Below are 19,468 nucleotides of genomic sequence, written 5' to 3' on the forward strand. Positions count from 1 at the left end.
AGATAGCTAGTGGGAAGCAGTCACATAGCATAGGGAGATCAGCTTGGTGCTTTGTGACCAGCTAGAGAGGTGGGATAGAGAGGGTGGGAGGGAGGGAGATGCAAGAGGGAAGAGATATGGGGATATATGTATAACTGATTCACTTTGTTATAAAGCAGAAACTAACACCACTGTAAAGAAATTATACTCCAATAATAATGTTAAAAAAAATGTTCTGTATATTATGACTGAATACAAATAACAGTGTGAAGTTTGCGAGTGTAAATATTATTGTAAATGCCAGCTTCTAATTTATCTTTACACGGAATCAATCATCTAAATTCTCCTATGTCTCCTCCTTCTCTACATTAAATTTGAGAAATCTACCACATTTGTAAGCGGAGGACTCAGAGCTCCAGTTCCAAGTAACTCAGTGGCCAAAGTGTATTTTACGAAGGATTTAGGATGATTCAGAGAGAAACAAACAAACAAAAAATATTTTTCATGAGCTATCTAAGGCCTTTATACAACACAAAAGAGGAAGATTAACATTTATAAGCATCATGGTGTGACAGTAGAAGTGGTTCCAGAACACCTACACGAACTGTGCAGTTTCAGAGAGGTGAGGTTGCCAGACAGCAGGAAACTGTTAATGTAAGTGCTCTCTGTACAGCCAAGAGAAGACAACCCCAATTACAGAATAAAAAAAAAACAAGGCATGCCCCCGCCAGAAAAACAGAAGACCTGCACATTAACATCATAATTCAACTGGCTCTTTGTTTTTACTTCTTCCAGTTTCTCCTCTTCTCCTTATGTTGACTATTTTGCTCACAGTGGCTACCAAGTGAATATCCCAGGTGGGAACCAAATGCAAAAGCCTCACTCAGCTATCTGCTTGGCTGTCACTTTTTTTTTTTTTTTTTTTTTTTGCGGTACGTGGGCCTCTCACTGTTGTGGCCTCTCCCGTTGCGGAGCACAGGCTCCGGACGCACAGGCTCAGCGGCCATGGCTCACGGGCCCAGCCGCTCCGCGGCATGTGGGATCTTCCCGGACCGGGGCACGAACCCGTGTCCCCTGCATCGGCAGGCGGACTCTCAACCACTGCGCCACCAGGGAAGCCCTGTCACTTCTGTTGATAAGAGAATTATCACTAGCCCAATGACAGAAGACACAGACCTCAGTCAAAATCCTTCCTGTATATGTATGTATATGTATAACTGATTCACTTTGCTGTACAGCAGAAACTAACACAACATTGTAAATCAACTATACTCCAATAAAAAATTAATTAAAAAAAGAAATAAATTATTTCTTTAACCGTCAAAGCTTAACTGAAAAAAAAAATCCTTTTTTTTTTTTTCAGGGCCTTTTTCAGAGGCCCACGTACCAAAAAAAATATATATATATATATATATATATATATATATATATATAAATGATAATTTTATACCTTGTATTCACTTCTCGGTTCTATGTACAGAAATCCTAGCCATCTGTGTGCAAATACCAAGAAATTTTCTCATTGACCGTCAATAAAATGGTCAATTATATTCCATAATTACAGATATGATATAGAATAAGAACTTAAAATATGACTGTTTCTTCTATATTAAATAAAAATTCCAAGTAAATGAATAACATTAAAGTCATAATTCTATTAGTCTAAAAGAATACAACACTATTCAACTACAATGTTTCTTTCTTTACAAATTTCTTCCTTAAAGTGGTAATCATCTGGGGCAAATATTAGTATATTTGAGAGCTTTTCTTTTGTTTCAAACAAGAGACAAATATAAAAATATCATATTATTGTTTTTCTCTGCATCAACGTATTGGGAATGATAAAACAGTGCTTTGATCATCCAGTTCCTTTCCTCTTGGTAACAATCCAAGAAAAATAATTTATAATGCCTGAAAAGCTAGGAAAGAAGATAACAGAGGGAGGGAGAGGAGAGCAAAAAGCTTTCTAGTGCCTGGGCCTGCTGTATTCATTCTGAAAAGCTAATGAACAAGTTAAATTTTCTGGTAGTCCAACATTACACAGATAACTTCAGGAAGATAGAAGCAGGGGTGTTAATATTTGGTTGCTGCAAACACTGCAGATTTCAGAAGAGCATGGCCTGTGATATTTGATTATGTGTATGTGTGTGTGTGCGTGTTTATGTGTGTGTGTGTGTGTATGTATATATATATATATCAGTCGAAAAAGTCAATTTTGCAATCCAGGAATTCCCTTCTACAGGAGGGTAATAAATTCATATTCAAAGACAGTCAGCAACCAGGGTCATTCAATAATGCCTTATTCACATTCCAGAAGAAAACATGCATCCTTTGCTAAAGTAGACTTTTTATGGGATACGAGCATACACACACAAAATAGCTTATATCAATTTCTATGTTCTGTCCTGAAGGAAAGATGTAAATCGGGTGAAACTCTAGTAAAAATGAGTCATTAAAACAAGAGAAACTACAATATGGTCTCCCAGTTTCATTCATTAGCAACTTGCAATAATTATAAAAATCTACTTGACTTTGATTTGGCAACCTGTTAACTAGAATAGCTGTAAACATCTGTAAAATATTTAATGTTGTAAATAATAATAATTTTTAGGGTGATGTCTATTTCTCGTTATTTTCCTTTAGCTCATTTTTCTTCCCTTAGTTCATTTATTTTTCTCCCTTCTAAGTTTAAATTTGTTTCATTCATTCTTATCCAATTAGTGCCTAAAATTATAAGAGGATAACCATTTTAGAGACATTTCACTAGCTCCTAAAGGTAAACTCATTTGACAGAGGTAAATCTGATCAAAATCACAAAATATGGCTTCGTCAGAGACTTTTGCAGAATATGGCAAGAAATTGTACATTGAGTGAAGTAATAGCTACTGATGCTAAGTTAGATCCTTTGCATATGCTATATTACTACTTCCTCATGACAAATCAATAAGGGAGGGATTAACATGCACACTGTATGAATATAGAGAAACTGAAGTTTACTGAGGTTCGAAACTTTTCTGACATCGTATACAGTTACTAGAAGAGGAAGCTAGGATTAAAAATCAGAGTATGACTTTCTCTGAGACACATATGATTTTCCTGTCATCTTCTAGAGCTTGGAGACCGGTTAGGCTAGTCTCCTCACTGAGACCCAGGGAGAGTGAAATTATTTCGCTAAGCACACACAACCAGATGATGACAGAGGCAAGCCAGGCCAATCTTACTTTTGCTTTCCTCTACTGTGTGGTTTTCGCTTCTTTCCAATGCTGAGTGAGACACACTTGAAAAAGGAGATATTTCTAGAAAACTGATTCTGGCATTAACTCCTTATCTTCAGCTACACCCAGCCTAATTTAAACCCTTTTGAAAGTTGTATCAACTTTTCAGGCCAGTAAAACATTAATCACTGATTAATACTGCTTCATACAGATAACCTTATCAGACCTCAAGAACAGCCTTCCATGTCTATATTTTTAAGAGAAGAAGAGGAATGAGGATGAAATATTCAATTCAAATTAAATCTACCAGGAAACAAAGTCTCTCTTTATCCCAACTCTTGTAATTACTTTTTTCATTCCTACATTCAATTGTTCCATCTAGCACATTATGTCCTATACAGTAAGTCCCCCACATACAAATGAGTTCCATTCTGAGAGTGCATTCAAAAGTCCAATTTGTTCATAAGTCCAACAAAGTTAGCCTAGGTACCCAACGAACACAATCGGCTACATAGTACTATACTGTAATAGGTTTGTAATACTTTTCACACAAATAATACATAAAAAAACAAACACAAAAAATAAAGAACACATTTTTAATCTTACAGTACAGTACCCTGAAAAGTACAGTAGTACAGTACAACAGCTGGCACACAGAGGCATGTTCGCATCTTTGAAAGTTCGCAACTTGAAGGTTCGTTAAGGGGGGACTTACTGTACTGATAAGTATAGGTAAATAGACAACTTTGTTACCTGATGGAATAGCCTTTAATCATGATAACATTTATAAAATCAAGTGTACTAGAAGCAAACAACTCCTTCATTTAATTCATTCAAGTGTGGTGGAAGATGTGGGATTAATGCCACTCACTGTGTTGTTCTGGAACATTTCCTCACATGGAAGCCACCATCCACCCCAAGCAGTGGATGGGTGATTGAAAGTTACACATGTATTGGTAATGAAGTAGTAAACATTTCCACAACTCACCCTTGAATTAACTATTTCCAGGGAGACATTCTGAGGCGGGGCACTTGGCACTAAAAGAAATAAAACAAGGTGAGATCGTTATTGCCAAAGTCACGAAAGAGAAACTCCAACCCTCTGTGAAAAAAGAAAGCATGTCTTTTTCACTGTTCATAAGGATAATCAGGTAGGTAATTCCAGGCACTTCAAAATTTTCCTGGAGAGATGAAAAATGACTGCATTTGTTTTTCTCACTTAGTGGCCCAGTTATCCATCTAGGGAGCCCCCAAAACTCTTAGGCAAAAAGCACCTGCCATGATACTAAATACTGCCATTTAATTACAGCTTTCTGGTGATAACCTTCCCAGAGGAACCAATAAAAACACACGGGAGATTTCCTAGAGTGGTTTAAGGGCTTAAGATATTGTGCATTTCAGGACCTCCACAGTTTTATGATGAAATATGTCACTCTAACGGTCACTCTCGTTGCTTAATCCTTTTAAATGCAACCTTTATTATCCCTTAAAAAGTGAAAAGAAGAAATACATCCCTTTTCTTCTTCTCACACTTTGTAACTAAATCTCTGTGTCATAGATGCAAGCAGGTTACCAGAGAGCATTTGGTGAGCCAATTCTATTAACAAAGGAGCAATTTATTTTTCTTCGTGGGTTTTCTAGGTATTTTGCTTCACTTACTTGCATTTTGATTGTTCCAATCCTTCATGGAAGGAGGAAGAACATATACAGCTTTCTTTATACTTCTGATGGATATTTACTATATCAAAAAGTGAATATTCTATCAAGTTAGTAATTCAATGATAGCCATTCACTGAATGACTGTAATATCTCAAGTACTATTCTAGATGTCTTGGATGAATCATATAAATAAATAAATAAATCAATCAATCAATCTGTCCCACAACAGTCATATAAGTAGCATTCAGTAAATGCTTAATATATATAAATCAGAGTATTCCTTATCTTTTTTCATGACAAATTGATAAATTTAATAGAGGAGAAAGGCTTTCAGCATCTTCAAAAATTTAAGGGCCATTTTTGTTATGTTCCTCTTCTTTAATTTGAACTTGGACAATAATCTATGTTTTCCTGGGGTGCTTATATTTACCCTGAATTTATTTATCTCCTACTCTGATTTTGCCTTCTCAAAAGTAATCACTATGAGGGCATGATATATGCCTGATTAATCTTTAAATCCTCCAAACTGACATTCAATTAATATTTACTGACTCAATAATTAAATGAACAAATGGATACTTACTTAAATATTAGCTCCTGGACCTTTCCGGACATGATAGGAATTATAATCACTCATTTTGTTTGACTTTGATGAATAAGTGATAAACATGATAGGAATTATAGTCACTTATTTTGTTAGTACTTGATAAAGGTTATTAGCAATGTAACGTGTGGTAAAATGTTTATCAGAGCTTGTTTTTCATGAATTAGGTCAACAAACATTCTTTCAAAAAATATTTCATTATTTAGGAGATAGACTTTATTTTTTAATTTCATTTAATTCTGCTATGGTTTTCTTATCAAATACAGAATATAACCTTCACAGGAACCAGGATTTTTGTCCTTTTGATGCTGCATCCCCAATATTGATGTGTGTTAAGCACATGGGGCACACTCAGCAAATATATATTGAATGAATCAATTAATAGAAAGATTATAAGATTACAATAAAATATTTTTCATATTTAGAGTTTTGGTCAACAAATTTGGTCACAAAAAAAAGTTCGTAATTTTGCAATTTTATTTTTTAAATTAAGGTATAACATATAGGAAAGTGCATAAACCTTGAATGTATGACTGGATAAAGTGGTGTGTGTGTGTGTGTGTGTGTGTGTGTGTGTGTACATCCCCATTTAAACACCACCTAGATCAAGATATAGAACATTTTCAATAACCTGGAAAGCTCACTGTGTCCCTTCTTAGTCAGTATCTTTCTGATAGTAACCACTACTTATTACCACCTCTAACTCCACAGATTAGTTTATTTTGAGCTTACTAAAAGCAAAACCATAGTTGTGTGTTCTCTTTCCCAGAGGCTGGCTTCTTTCGCTTACTTCTTGAGATCCATTCATATTGTTGCATGTAGCAATAGTTTTTTGTTTTGTTTTGTTGCTCCACAGTATTACAATGTACAATTATTCTAATTTATATTTATCTGCTCTACTGATGAATGGCATTTGGATCAATTTCTAGTTTGGAGTTATGAGAATAAAGCTGCTATGAAAATTTTAGTTTGTGTCTTCTGCTGGACAATTGCACTCATTTCCTTCATTCATTTATACCTAGGAGTGGAAATACTGGTGGTGGGGGACCCCCTATGAAGGTTAAACATATGTTAAGTTTTAATAGATACAAAGTTTTCTAAAGTGACTGTACCAAGAAAAGATTAAAGATAGGCTGGAAATAAAAATAATTTGTGTGATCAGAAGAACTAAAAAAAAACTGATGTTCTCACAATGAGGAAGAATTTAATATGACCCACATTCAAATCACTCTGTAAAGCAGTAAAAATTAAAACAGGTACAAACTGAAAAAAAAATGCTATGTTCTAAATCATATAATTGCACAGCTTCTGAAAAATATATTCTTTAAAAGCGAAGATTGGGAATAATGTCTTAATATTAGGTGATAATAAATCACTTCTTACTGATGAAAAATATTTCTAGTTTGGGTTTCATATGATATTCTAACATTTATATCATATTATACTTTACTAATCATATTACACACACTTTTGACCAATTAAATAATATGAAAACACAGAATATTGGAGGAAAGAGAAGGTATTTAAATTTATCATACATTTTGTTCTAGGTACTGTGCTCGTTGATATGTAACCCTTAAATCTCACTTTAATGAAAGTTTATAAATGGCATTTAACTCCTCATTTCAGAAAGCCAAGAATATATAAGAACAATAATAAACTACCACAATTTGATAATTTTCCATATTAGGAATTTAAAGCCATCAAGTCCCAAAGGTGGACTGTAACAACGGTGTTAATGAATTTTGCCTAGTTTTTTACAACATAAATTTCTCCTACTTTTCACAGATGGCACACTGGCTATTCTTGCCTTACACAGTCAGGAAAAAAAGTGGACAGTGTTTTTCTACAGTATTTTTAGTTATTATTCTCTTCTTCTTACTATCAATTTCCGTACTATTTACAAATAAATAGATACAATAGACAGGATTAGATGCTTGGTGGAAGTGAGTGGAATCCACATTTATCTATTGGGACTTTCTTTATTTGTCTTATTTGACAACGCTTCATTGTTTCATGAGGCAGAGGGAAAGGACATAGTTCATTGCTTTTCTCTTCGAAATGTCAAGTAATTTATCAATTACAATAGGTTCATTAAAGCCAATCAGAGGCATTTGGTCTGGAAACTCCTCTCAATGTGGTGGAGCATGCTGGTTTAAGCACATGGTGATGAAGCATTCTGTAGAGTAGATTAAGTTCTCAAACTTGTAAATGAATTGTACATATAGTCACTTGAATTCCTCCCCTTAGCAAGTGTGTGCTGTCCTGTACACATAATTTGTGGATTGAAAGAATTTATATGTAGCCCTGAGCTTTTTTCTTGAAGGACCTAATATGAGACATTTATTATAGAATAAGAGAAACAATATATTTCCACACTGAATCCCCCTTCTTTACTTGCTTATATGACCTGGCTCTGCTGCTTACTAGCTTTTGTGACCTCTACCTTAGTTTTGACATCTGTAAAGTAGGGAAAAATACAGTGTTGTGAAGTGTGTGGAGCAGGGCCTTGCACTAATAAGTACTCAATAAATATTAGCGATAACAGTAAGAAGCACATTCCTATAGCTAAGCTTGCCTATAAAATTTGGTCCCTCTGCTTTTGAACACAGGGCAAGTTGGCATGGGCACCAATAAATGTTGATTAATTCATAAAATCTGTTAGTAACCTATTCATGTCAACTGGTTCGAGAGACAGTGCTTAAGAACAAACTGGCAAAACTACTTACAGTCTACACTAAATATTAGGCTGTCTGGATTGATGCTCTACAATCCCAACGGTTTGAAGAAGTGGAACGCTGTAAACTAATGATATACTAGGTGGAGGAATCTGAACAAAAAAGTGTTTCTTCCCAGAAAAACAATTAAAACAGAGCTAACTTAGAGATGACAGCTCCTCAGAATAAAATCTTTGCAAGCATCTTAGCATAACATGGATACTTTGGGGATAATTAATTAAGAAAAAAAGTTATTTGCATTTTATTTTTGCTTTTATTCCATTTTTCTATAGTCCCAATATAAATTTTTTATGGTAAGAATTTCTCTGGCCTTATAGGAAATCTAATGCTCTCTATAACACATATATATTTACACATGATCATATGTTAAGTTAGTCACACAAAGAGGAAGTCCTAAACATGAGTCTATACTTACAAACATCTGTACAGGTGTGGCTGAACTGATTAATTCAATAAATATTTACTGAGTTAGGAGGGATACAGAGATGAATATAACATCATCCCTCATATTAAGGAACACTTAGAATAATGAGAAAAAGAGACATTGGCATAGATAACATTTATTAAACATTTAAATATATGCCATGCCCATGTTTTAGGTGCTTATGTGGATTAAACATTTGATTTTCACAACATCTCCCTTGTATAACATCCAGAAAGTCAAGGAGAACAGGGCTTTGTGACTTACAGCTGGGAAGCAGGTGACTGTTAATTGTAATTAAATTCATCTGTATGTGACCTCGGCATGCATAGGTTCAGTAGAGAGAAGAGGACATCAGATTGAAGTACAAGAGATGAGTTTATTGTAAAGATGAAAGCAGACGAGGTTGAAGTACCCACCCCTAGGGGCCCCTGAAGTTCATGTGTTCTCTCTCAAGTGCATCTGATAGAGGGAAGCTGGGGTCCCTTGCAGAGTGATGCTTGTTGGATTAGAGTCATGAAATCCTTTTATTTAAGGACAGGCATTTTCTAAATCCTAAATGTTGCAATACTTCTAGATAATAATTCTTGGATTAATGAGTAATAATCTATCTTTCTCACTTATGACATTTAAAACCAAAGTAGAGAATAAGGCCCCAGCATTACAGTTCAGTGTGTGAATGAAATCTACATAAATTATGTAAAATATTCATTTTCATTTGTTTTCCTTTTATTTTTATAATTATAAGTTGTGAAGTAATTTATTCTGCCAATAAATATTCTGTTCTGTCTTCAATAACAGAATCAGATGGATGGGCTTAAGAATTACATTAAAAATTATACCAAAGCGGTGTCAGATATAAAGTATTATTTTACATTGAAATTGCAAATGAACATTACTCCTGTGTCTTCTTTACCCTATCCTTAATAACATGCATGCCCTTCTTCATTTCACTGATATTGTATGAAATATCCACCTAGATGCTTTCCTAGATTGAAGCAAGGTTGGATCAGTCAAAGAATCACAAACTAAAGTCATTTTTTTGAAATTCGAAAGATCAATGATTTATAGAATTACACATACCAACATGGAAACCGTTGCTGAAAAGAAATAGCTTGATGCCTTTTTAGTATTCATGGAGGTCACATCTCTGCATTTCTGCACCTGCCTGAATTGTCACTGGCCCCATATCATATGCTCTGCTGTGCTTTATTTTCACTTTTCATTAAACTTCCAACCTTTCATTATCATCCATTTTTAGATCCCTAGTTTCCTCTGCTACTGCTGTGTCAAATTCTTCTACTTCATTAAGATTTCTTTCTCTTTTTTATGGCATTAAAAAATATGTCTCATCTTTCATTTGTTAGGCAAGGTAAAACTAAAATATAAATTTTCATATTCAGTTTTAATACTTTCAATACGTATATGTAGGAGGACTGTCCATCATTTACGCTTTTAATCATCTACCACTGTTTAGAAGGAGAAACAAAAGAAAGATGCTGATGTAAATTAGCCCACACACATGTACAAATGTGTTTGTATTTATAGGAATAAAGGGAAACACACACAAAGAAATGACTCTGAGCTCTCGGGCAGCAGTCACACTTTGAAGATGACTAATTAGGATATCCTGATTCAGAGTGTATACCTTTTCAAAGTTTAAATTTGACTGTAATATAGTTTGAGTGAATTAGCCAAATTTCTAATGTATGCTAGTATACTCCATGAAGTTTTAGTTAGGAAGCCTTGAACATGGAATCTATGACATATATCCAATATTATTTCATTATTATAACAACTATGTGAATCAAATTTCACTGTCTATAACTTACCATCAGAAAGCGTAACCACAGTTATGTCATCAGTAGATACTCCTGGTCCGTAGCGATTGTAAGCTAGGAATCGAAGACTATATTCCGTGAATTTTTTCAGGCCTTCCAGCTTATAAGATAGTCCATCAACCTCTATATTCTGGAGACATAAAACACCAAAACTGTCATGCAGGAGACACGTAAAAGCTGAAATGGCAGCCATTCTGTGCAATCAGTGAATTGGATGTTAGACTCTTACTCACAAAACTACACTTTAGCCTTACTATGAGTTGTTATAAAACCTAAATTGTGACACACACTCTCCCACTGAAGACCCTAGTTAAAACAGCACCATGCTATCTTTAGAGTCATTAAGTTCCAATTTGTTTAACACCACCCAATACATTGAATGGTGTGCACTATTAACACCCACACCAAAATCCTGACAGGCAGAAGGCAGTTTGTAAATCCACAGGAAGGGAGAGTTGCTCCTGTACCCAAAATGGAATAATTTACCAAGAAACAATAGAATTCTTCCTTCTTGTGCTGAAATATACCTGAGATTCTGGAAACTGACAGATACTTTGCTACAATTGTCATGGATACTTTGCTACAATTATTATCTCTCAAAATGCTGTGAGGTTAAGTTGGAATGTAGAAATGAGGTAATGGAGGTGAAGGTCACTGAGCAAATCAGAGCCAGTTCACTCCAGAAGATCCATTATACAGCTCTTCCCAATGATCCTCACACTCTATCTTGGGTGACACTATTTTTTAATTTATTTAAATGAATTGGTAGAATGCATTATTGAAGAACTAAAATGTGTAGGAAAAGGGTAGAATAGAAAGGTGAAAATAAGAGCTAAATAGCATGGGAGCCGTAAACAAAAAAAAAATGGAATGAATGATTCCTTAGGAGGATCTCAATAATTCTTATGCTATAACTTGGAACTTGGAACTGTTCTGAATAGAACTAATGCAAACATTTTATTTTAATGAAAAATATCTATCACGCAGTGTATGTGGAAGCATGAAGACCACACTATAATGGGCAAATTTCAAAACACATCATAAGAACTTTAATATCCCAAGGTCATTTCTGGTCTTTCCTATTTAACTACCCACTTGTCTATGTATCTTTTCCCACATGAACTTGAGAATCTGGAAGTAAACATCTCAGTAGTCATATATATGTCACAAAATAGAATAGTTGAGTTTCATGTGTCTCCCTTAAGACTCATTTACTCTTACTTTACATGAAAATCTAATTTGTTTATTTTCCAATGTCTGTGCTAACCACAGATTAGAAGCAAAATAGAAGGTAGTCTTCAGGAGTAAAGTAATTCGGAAAACAACGAGAAGTGATAGGTGACGGTCCCATGGTGGGGAGAAGACAGAAATAACATCAAACATATGAATGAAAAAAGAATGAAAAAAGCAATTTGACGGAAGTTGCTGAAAATAAGATTGATCATCCCTTAGGATAAGGACTGAAAATGCAAATACTTTTCTGGAACCACATGGGCTCGTTCAAATGTGGTTACACTGGCCCAGACCACAATATACTCAAACAAAAAATCTGCATCCTTTGTATTAACTTCATCTCATTGCCCATTTGCCTCTCTTACCACCCAAATTCAATTAAATTGCTTAACATTTTCAAGAACAGTTACTTTAAAACTGATCAGCTATCCAATTAATGTGCTGGATACTGGTTTATATCAAGAGCCTGCAGATCTCCTGCAATTTCTCCGATAGGCGACAGGAGTGGGGCCCATTCTCTTGCCTACCTGTTCCTTCCCCGTGGACACTTCAGTGCAGAACAATCTGTAACCTTGTACTGGACCATTTGCATAGGCAGGGGGTTCCCAGGTAATAAGAACTGAGGTAGGTGAGGTAGATACGGCTTGCAGATTTTCTACTGGCCCTGGAACTTGCACTGTTTACAAGAGAAATTGATTAGTACAAGAAGGTCCTCTTTCTCAAAACAAACAGCATTTCATCTTTTACAGTTCAAGGAAATTATAGCACCATGTACTATTTTTAGAACCATATGGAATAAGAATATAAAAATATAGGATATAAATAGAAAGTTATGCAATTTTAGAATCATTTCATTTTAAAATTCAGAAGAGGACTTATATTAATCTAAATTACTTATTTCATTTTACAGTTGAGGAAACTGGTCAAGGAGTATAAGTGACTAGGGTAATGGCTGAATAAGAGTGGGATTCTTAATCTAAATTCTTAGTACAGAGAATTTTCCACTTTGCAAGTAGGCCTTTGCCTGTGTATTGCTAACTGCAGAAGGAAAAGAGAAAATGCAATTAGAATACTTGTACATCATGATCCTACTTATAATTCAAATAGGCAGCACAGTTACGGTTAATTTACCACATTGTCCTTATTTAAGTCATCATTTTAAAATCTTGCCCAAATCTGGGTCCTTTAAATTAATTTCAGGATTTAATCTTCAATTTTACTTTCTAGTATTCTATCTTCTCTCATAACTATTACTTCACTTAATCAAGGATAAGAAGCTTGTTCATTAAAGAAATTAGATAAACACAGGTCTGCAATCACTTAACCAAAACAGTTATGTCCAGATGTGTTTCTATATCCAAAAATTTTCAGGTTTTAGAAATGTAACATGGTGCATACACAGTGTTTTATGTAACACCCCGAGTGGGGTCTGTGGTAGCACCCTGTTATTAAACCATATATTTGCAGCAAATATATGACATTCACACCAAACAGGATTATTAAAGACTATATATAGCCTAACATAAGGTCAAGTCAGTTTAGGGTGTGAAATGAGTTCAGAAAATCCTTCTGATTTTAGATTTGCAAATTCTGAATATGTGCAGAATTCTTTATTTGTGCCTATGGACCTGAAATTAAATATATGGTTTGTAAATGGTAAATTCGATAATCACATTAGTTACTATAACCTGAAATAAATAAATAGTCTCATCATTGCAAGCATAACAACAACTTTAACTTAAACATGCTGTGTACTTCCCCCAGCCTTAGATACCACCTAGCTTTGGACAGATAGATATACATTTTTGGCCTCTAATTCAACTCTTGTGAGTTTGAACTTCCATAGCGAAATATGAAAACTCAGATGACATGACATCTGATGATATACTTCTTAGATCGGAATGGAATCTGTGTCTCTGGATCATTTTCAGAATTTGTTCCACGGAACCCAGCTCCTTAAGGCATTACCGCTCACACATTTTTTGGGGAAAAAAATACTCACGTCAGAAACATATTTTATGTTGAGACAGGCTGGGACCTGGGCCAGGACCCATTGCTGCAGTGCACCTGGACAAACCTCTCCCCAAGCAACAGAATACAAAGAAACTATAAGGGACTAAAAATAACTGTGCATGTGCAGTTGGGGCAAATTATAGACAAGGATATACAAAAAGACCAAAAAAATTCCCAACTGCCACTTCTGAAGAGCTGGGAGCAAAGACAGGGTGTTGGGAGCAAAAGTAGGGTACTGCGCATGCCCCCTGCACTCAACACCACCAAATGGGTGGGGAGACCACCTAAGACACCCCTCTGGCCGAATCCTTGGACACACCCCTTCCCTCACACCATAGAAGGAACCAGTTCGCCCTTCCTCAGGGAGCGAGCAAGGGAACCTGTTACTTGTTTTTGCTCCTCCCTGCTGCAGCATGGGCCCCAATAAAGCCTTGCTTGATTGGGGAAGGCCAAGAACCCTGGTCGGTATCAATGTCACCTTCACATATTTTCCCACCAGTCCCCAAATCTGGAGAATCGTTATTATTGACAATTGCATTCTTTTCACCTTAACAACTGATTATTAATAATTTCTTAAAAACTTATTTGGAAGACATTTTATACCTATAGAAAACGTTAAGAATGAGAAGAGTACATAGAACACCCTTGTTCCCTTTATCAAGATTTACCCATTATTAACACTTTGTTCTATAAACTTTATCATTCTCTCTCTCAATTATCTATCTATCTATCTATCTATCTATCTATCTATCTATCTATCTATCTATTGAGATTTAGTTGCACCAATCGGGCTCTCTACCCCTAAATTCTTTAATGCATATTTCCTAAGAATTAACGTGTGCACGAATAATATAGTTGTCAACTTCAGTGCATTTCATAGTAACACAATATCACTAATCGTCATCTGTGTCAACTGACTCAATAGTGTCATTTATGTAGCATTTTCATCTCTAATTGAGGATCCAGTTTATGGTTAAGTTTGAATTTCTTTACCATATCTCTTTAGTCTGCTTTATACTGAAACAGTTCAAAATTCTTTCTTTATTTTTTAGGACATTTATATATACATACATATATATATTTTTTAAAATTTTTATTGGAGTATAGTTGATTTACAATGTTGTGTTAGTTTCAGGTGTACAGCAAAGTGAATCAGTTATACATATACATATATCCACTCCTTTAGTTTTTAAGATTCTTTTCCCATATAGGCCATTACAGAGTACTGAGTAGAGTTCCCTGTGCTATACAGTGGGTTCTTATTAGTCAACTATTTTATATATAGTAGTGTGTATATGTCAGTCCCAATCTCCCAATTTATCCCCCCTTCTCCCCAATACCCTGGTAACTATAAGTTTGTTTTCTACATCCGTGACTCTATTTCTGTTTTGTAAATAAATTCACTTGTACCCTTTATTTTTAGATTCCACATATAAGTGATATCATGTGATATTCGTCTTTCTGTGTCTGACTTATTTCACTCAGTATGACAATCTCTAGGTCCATCCATGTAGCTGCAAATGGCATTATTTTCTTTTTTATTGCTGAGTAATATTCCATTGTATATATGTACCACATCTTCTCAATCCATTCCTCTGCTGGTGGACATTTAGGTTGCTTCCATGTCCCGGCTATTGTAAATAGTGCTGCAATGAACACTGCGGTGCATGTATCTTTTTGAATTATGGTTTTCTCTGGGTATATGTCCAGGAGTGGGATTGCTGGGTTCTATTTTAATTACTAGAATGTTCTTCATTTTGGGTTTGTCTTTGTTTCTTCATACTGAATTGAGGTTATACATTCCAGGCTGAAACAAAATGCAAGCGATGTCAGTCCTTCTCAAGGCATCACATCCAGAGGCATAAGATCTCTGTACCATCATTCATGTTAATTTTGAATAGCAGGTCAAGGTACTATCAGATTTCTCCACTGTAGAGTTAAGTGGTCCCCTGCATCCCCCCAGACCCCAGCCCTCTGCTCCATTGCTTACAACTAATAAACAACCTGTGTGGAGATACTACATTGGGAGTATGCTTTTTATCAATGCCTCTAGGTTCTTCAGGTGAACAAGAAACACATGAATGTGTATACACAGGTACACAGAAGAACGTTTAGGTGGATACATATACTCAAATACACAGATCCATATGCTATTTTTCATGACTCTATAGAGATTCCTCCCATTCCAGTCCATGGATGGGGTCATTCTTGCCTTCCTCATTCTTCTTTTACATGTCCTTTCTTCCAAAGGGAGAACTCTGAGTCCCAAACACTTGTATTTTGATAGACATTTCATGAGAGTATTCCCACGTCAGTACTCTTCCATGAAGCAGTAATTTTTCTATGGAAAATCCCTTATTTCACATACAAAGGAGACTTTAGTAGACATTGCTGAACAGTGGCAAGTCTTGCCTGTGTCAAAGTTTATAGTGATGCAGTTAGAATTGTATTATAATGAAGCAGACGTTTTCTTCCATGGGGAAAAAAAGCAAACTCAAAATTTGCCTGCTGATAACTCTTCAATGAGATTTTCTAAGTACAATATTTTAAATAACATTAGTAAAAACACTGATGACTTGCATACTTCTTTGATTACTTATATACTCACAAAGACAATGCAAACATTTCAAGAAGGGACATTTCTGATTCAGAATCTACTGTTCTTCTATGGAAGGGAGATAGAGAAAGGAGCAGAAACAGCAGCGAGATTGAGTGAACCGCTTAAGATATATGTTGAATGTGAGGTAACCAGGATTTTGAAAGTTCACATAGAGCATATTTGTGCAGTCCATTCATGTGTAAAGTATTAACTGAATGTGACTGAATGTGTCCTTTCTAGCTCTCCCATGGCTAAAGTGAAGGGGCATTGCTTACTAAGAACAGGGCTTATTCTGAGAGAAAAGATTCAGATTTTAAAATGGCCAAACTCCAAAGCCATCACTCCCACTGTGAGATGTAACACATTCAAGAAAGGTTTCCAGGACATGTCTGGGAGAAAGGAAGGGGAGGCAATGCTTGGGGAGTTTCTGCTTATCTGTTCTACTGGAGCACAATGGGGTGATGTGAAACAATTTAAAATGTTTTCAATATTTGAGGAACAAAGAAGAAAATGAGTTTGCACTTCACCTGAGCCACCACATGCAGAGTCAGTGGCAACTTTGCTAAGGAGGCAGGGGTGTGAAGAGTGCCCATGTCACTCAAGAGTTTCCTGAGGCTCCGGGTGTGGCTGGGAGAGAATCTAGAAATGACCCATGCACCCAGAGTGAGCCACCTGAGAATCTGGAAGGACAAGCTGAAAGGGCCACTTAGCATGGTAGGGGCACATGGCGGGCAGGGGGAGGCGGGAGGATGCAAAGCCTGTCTATGACTTTTTGAGTGTGTGGGGATCAATCACTTCCATCAGGCATTGTGGAGAAGAAACTACAGGGATGCTGCAGCTCAAGGCAACACCCCAACAATAACAAACATTAGACCATACTCCTCCCCTGATGATTCCAGCCACGGCTGCTTCGTGTCCTGGCTGTTAGGAGAATGGTCCAAACCCTTCACTGAGTTTCCCAAACAGTAAGAACAGCTGTCTTCTCCAGAGATATGCACAAGGCTAGGTATAGAGAAAGTAATCAATAAATGTGTGTCAAGTGAAGGGCTTTATATGCAGTTACCAAATGTTATGGTAAATCACAAGCCTAAAATACATAGTCTAACTCATCTGGTTTTGTTGATTCAGCATTGTCACTATGAGTGATCAGAAAACTGTATTTTCCTAACACACCTGATGAGAACTAAAGTTGCTATATATGTCCGTGTTCCTTGTAGGCATGAGAGTCTGTGTACACTTTGCCCATAGTATAATTTCTTTAAATGTACATGTGGCGTAGTTATGTACATTTCTTTAAATGTACATGTGGGACAACATCAGGCAGTAAGTACCATAATCTGGATTCAGGACATACTGGTAGTGTCAATCCCAATCATCTGTTCACCAGCTGAATTATTCTCCCTTCCTAATGGTCACTGGACACCATCAGGGAAAAAAAGTGTACTTGGGAATCCAGAACAATTTCAAACAGAGATAATAGATACCGGAAGTAAAAAGGAACATTCAGAGCATTTAGTTTAAGCATTCACAGACAACAGTATGTGTTTTCATAGATTACATTTGACTTGTTAGTGTAAAGTTTCCAATTGTCTTTTTCTGAAAAAGGATTGTATTTTAGAATAAGATAATTTCCTACTTTATGTTTTAAAACATAATTTATTTCATGATCTGATTGAATCGGTAGAGTTTCTTTAATATCCTCATATATGAAGATAAAAATACTATAATCCTATGTTATCATGAATTACATGAAATTAATCTAATCTAATCCAATCCAATATAATCTAATCTATTCAAATGTAAGCAACTCATCAATCAATGCCAGCCTAACCAACTACCTTTTTATTTTTTTATTATATATAAAGTATTGATTAGAATTGTAAACTGTCTAAACCTAAGTAAAAATGAATTATTCTTCCACATAAACCAAAGACTCTTTAGAAATGGAATAATTTAATAAATTTTACAGAGAAATGTCAGTTAAGTGATATATGAGCATTCATTTTTATTTTTTTATTTTTATTTTTTTATACAGCAGGTTCTTAATAGTTATCTATTTTATACACATCAGTGTATACATGTCAATCCCAATCTCCCAATTCATCAAACCACCACCCCACCCCCCACCACTTTCCCCCCTTGGTGTCCATTCACTTGTTCTCTACATCTGTATCTTAATTTCTATGCTGCAAACCTGTTCATCCGTACCATTTTTCTAGGTTCCATATATATGTGTTAATATACGATATTTGTTTCTCTCTTTCTGACTTACTTCACTCTGTATGACGATCTGTAGATCAATCCACGTCTCTACAAATGACCCAATTTCATTCCTTTTTATTGCTGAGTAATATTCCATTGTATATATATACCACAACTTCTTTATCCATTCATCTGTCGATGGGCATTTAGGTTTCTTCCATGAGCTGGCTATTGTAAATAATGCTGCAATGAACATTGGGATTCATGTGTCTTTTTGAATTATGGTTTTCTCTGGGTATATGCCCAGTAGTGGGATCGCTGGGTCATATGGTAATTCTATTTTTAGTTTTTTAAGGAACCTCCATACTGTTCTCCATAGTGGCTGTATCAATTTACATTCCCACCAACAGTGTGTGAGGGTTCCCTTTTCTCCACACCCTCTGCAGCATTTATTTTTTCTAGATTTTTTTCATGATGGCCATACTGACAGGTGTGAGGTGATATTGCACTGTACTTTTGATTTGCATTTCTCTAATGATCAGTGATGTTGAGCACCCTTTCATGTGTTTGTTGGCAATCTGTATATCTTCTTTGGAGAAATGTCTATTTAGGTCTTCTGCCTGTTTTTGGATTGGGTTATTTGTTTTTTTGATATTGAGCTGCATGAGTTGCTTTTATATTTTGGAGATTAATCCTTTGTCAGTTGCTTCATTTGCAAATATTTTCTCTCATTCTGAGGGTTGTCTTTTCATCTTGTTTATGGTTTCCTTTGCTGTGCAAAAGCTTTTAAGTTTTATTAGGTCCCATTTGTTTATTTTTATTTCCATTTCATATATACATATATATTTATATACATAAATACAGATATAGATATACAGTCATATATATATATATATATATATATATATACACACACACACAAAGATATATACAGAGAGAGATAGATATAGGTATATACAGTATA

At 35.4% G+C, this 19,468-nt stretch overlaps 1 protein-coding gene across 1 annotated transcript in view; it reads right to left on the reverse strand.

The window, feature by feature from the left end:
- Nucleotides 1-19,468, reverse strand: part of DCC (DCC netrin 1 receptor) — a 1,193,354-nt gene that overhangs the window by 313,437 nt on the left and 860,449 nt on the right. The window contains 3 exon segments of the mRNA XM_079943413.1: nucleotides 4,183-4,232; nucleotides 10,449-10,587; nucleotides 12,218-12,366. Coding sequence (XP_079799539.1) covers nucleotides 4,183-4,232; nucleotides 10,449-10,587; nucleotides 12,218-12,366 — 338 coding nt within the window.

This window comes from Stenella coeruleoalba, assembly GCF_951394435.1.
Source record: "Stenella coeruleoalba genome assembly, chromosome: 14".
Lineage (NCBI taxonomy): Eukaryota > Metazoa > Chordata > Mammalia > Artiodactyla > Delphinidae > Stenella > Stenella coeruleoalba.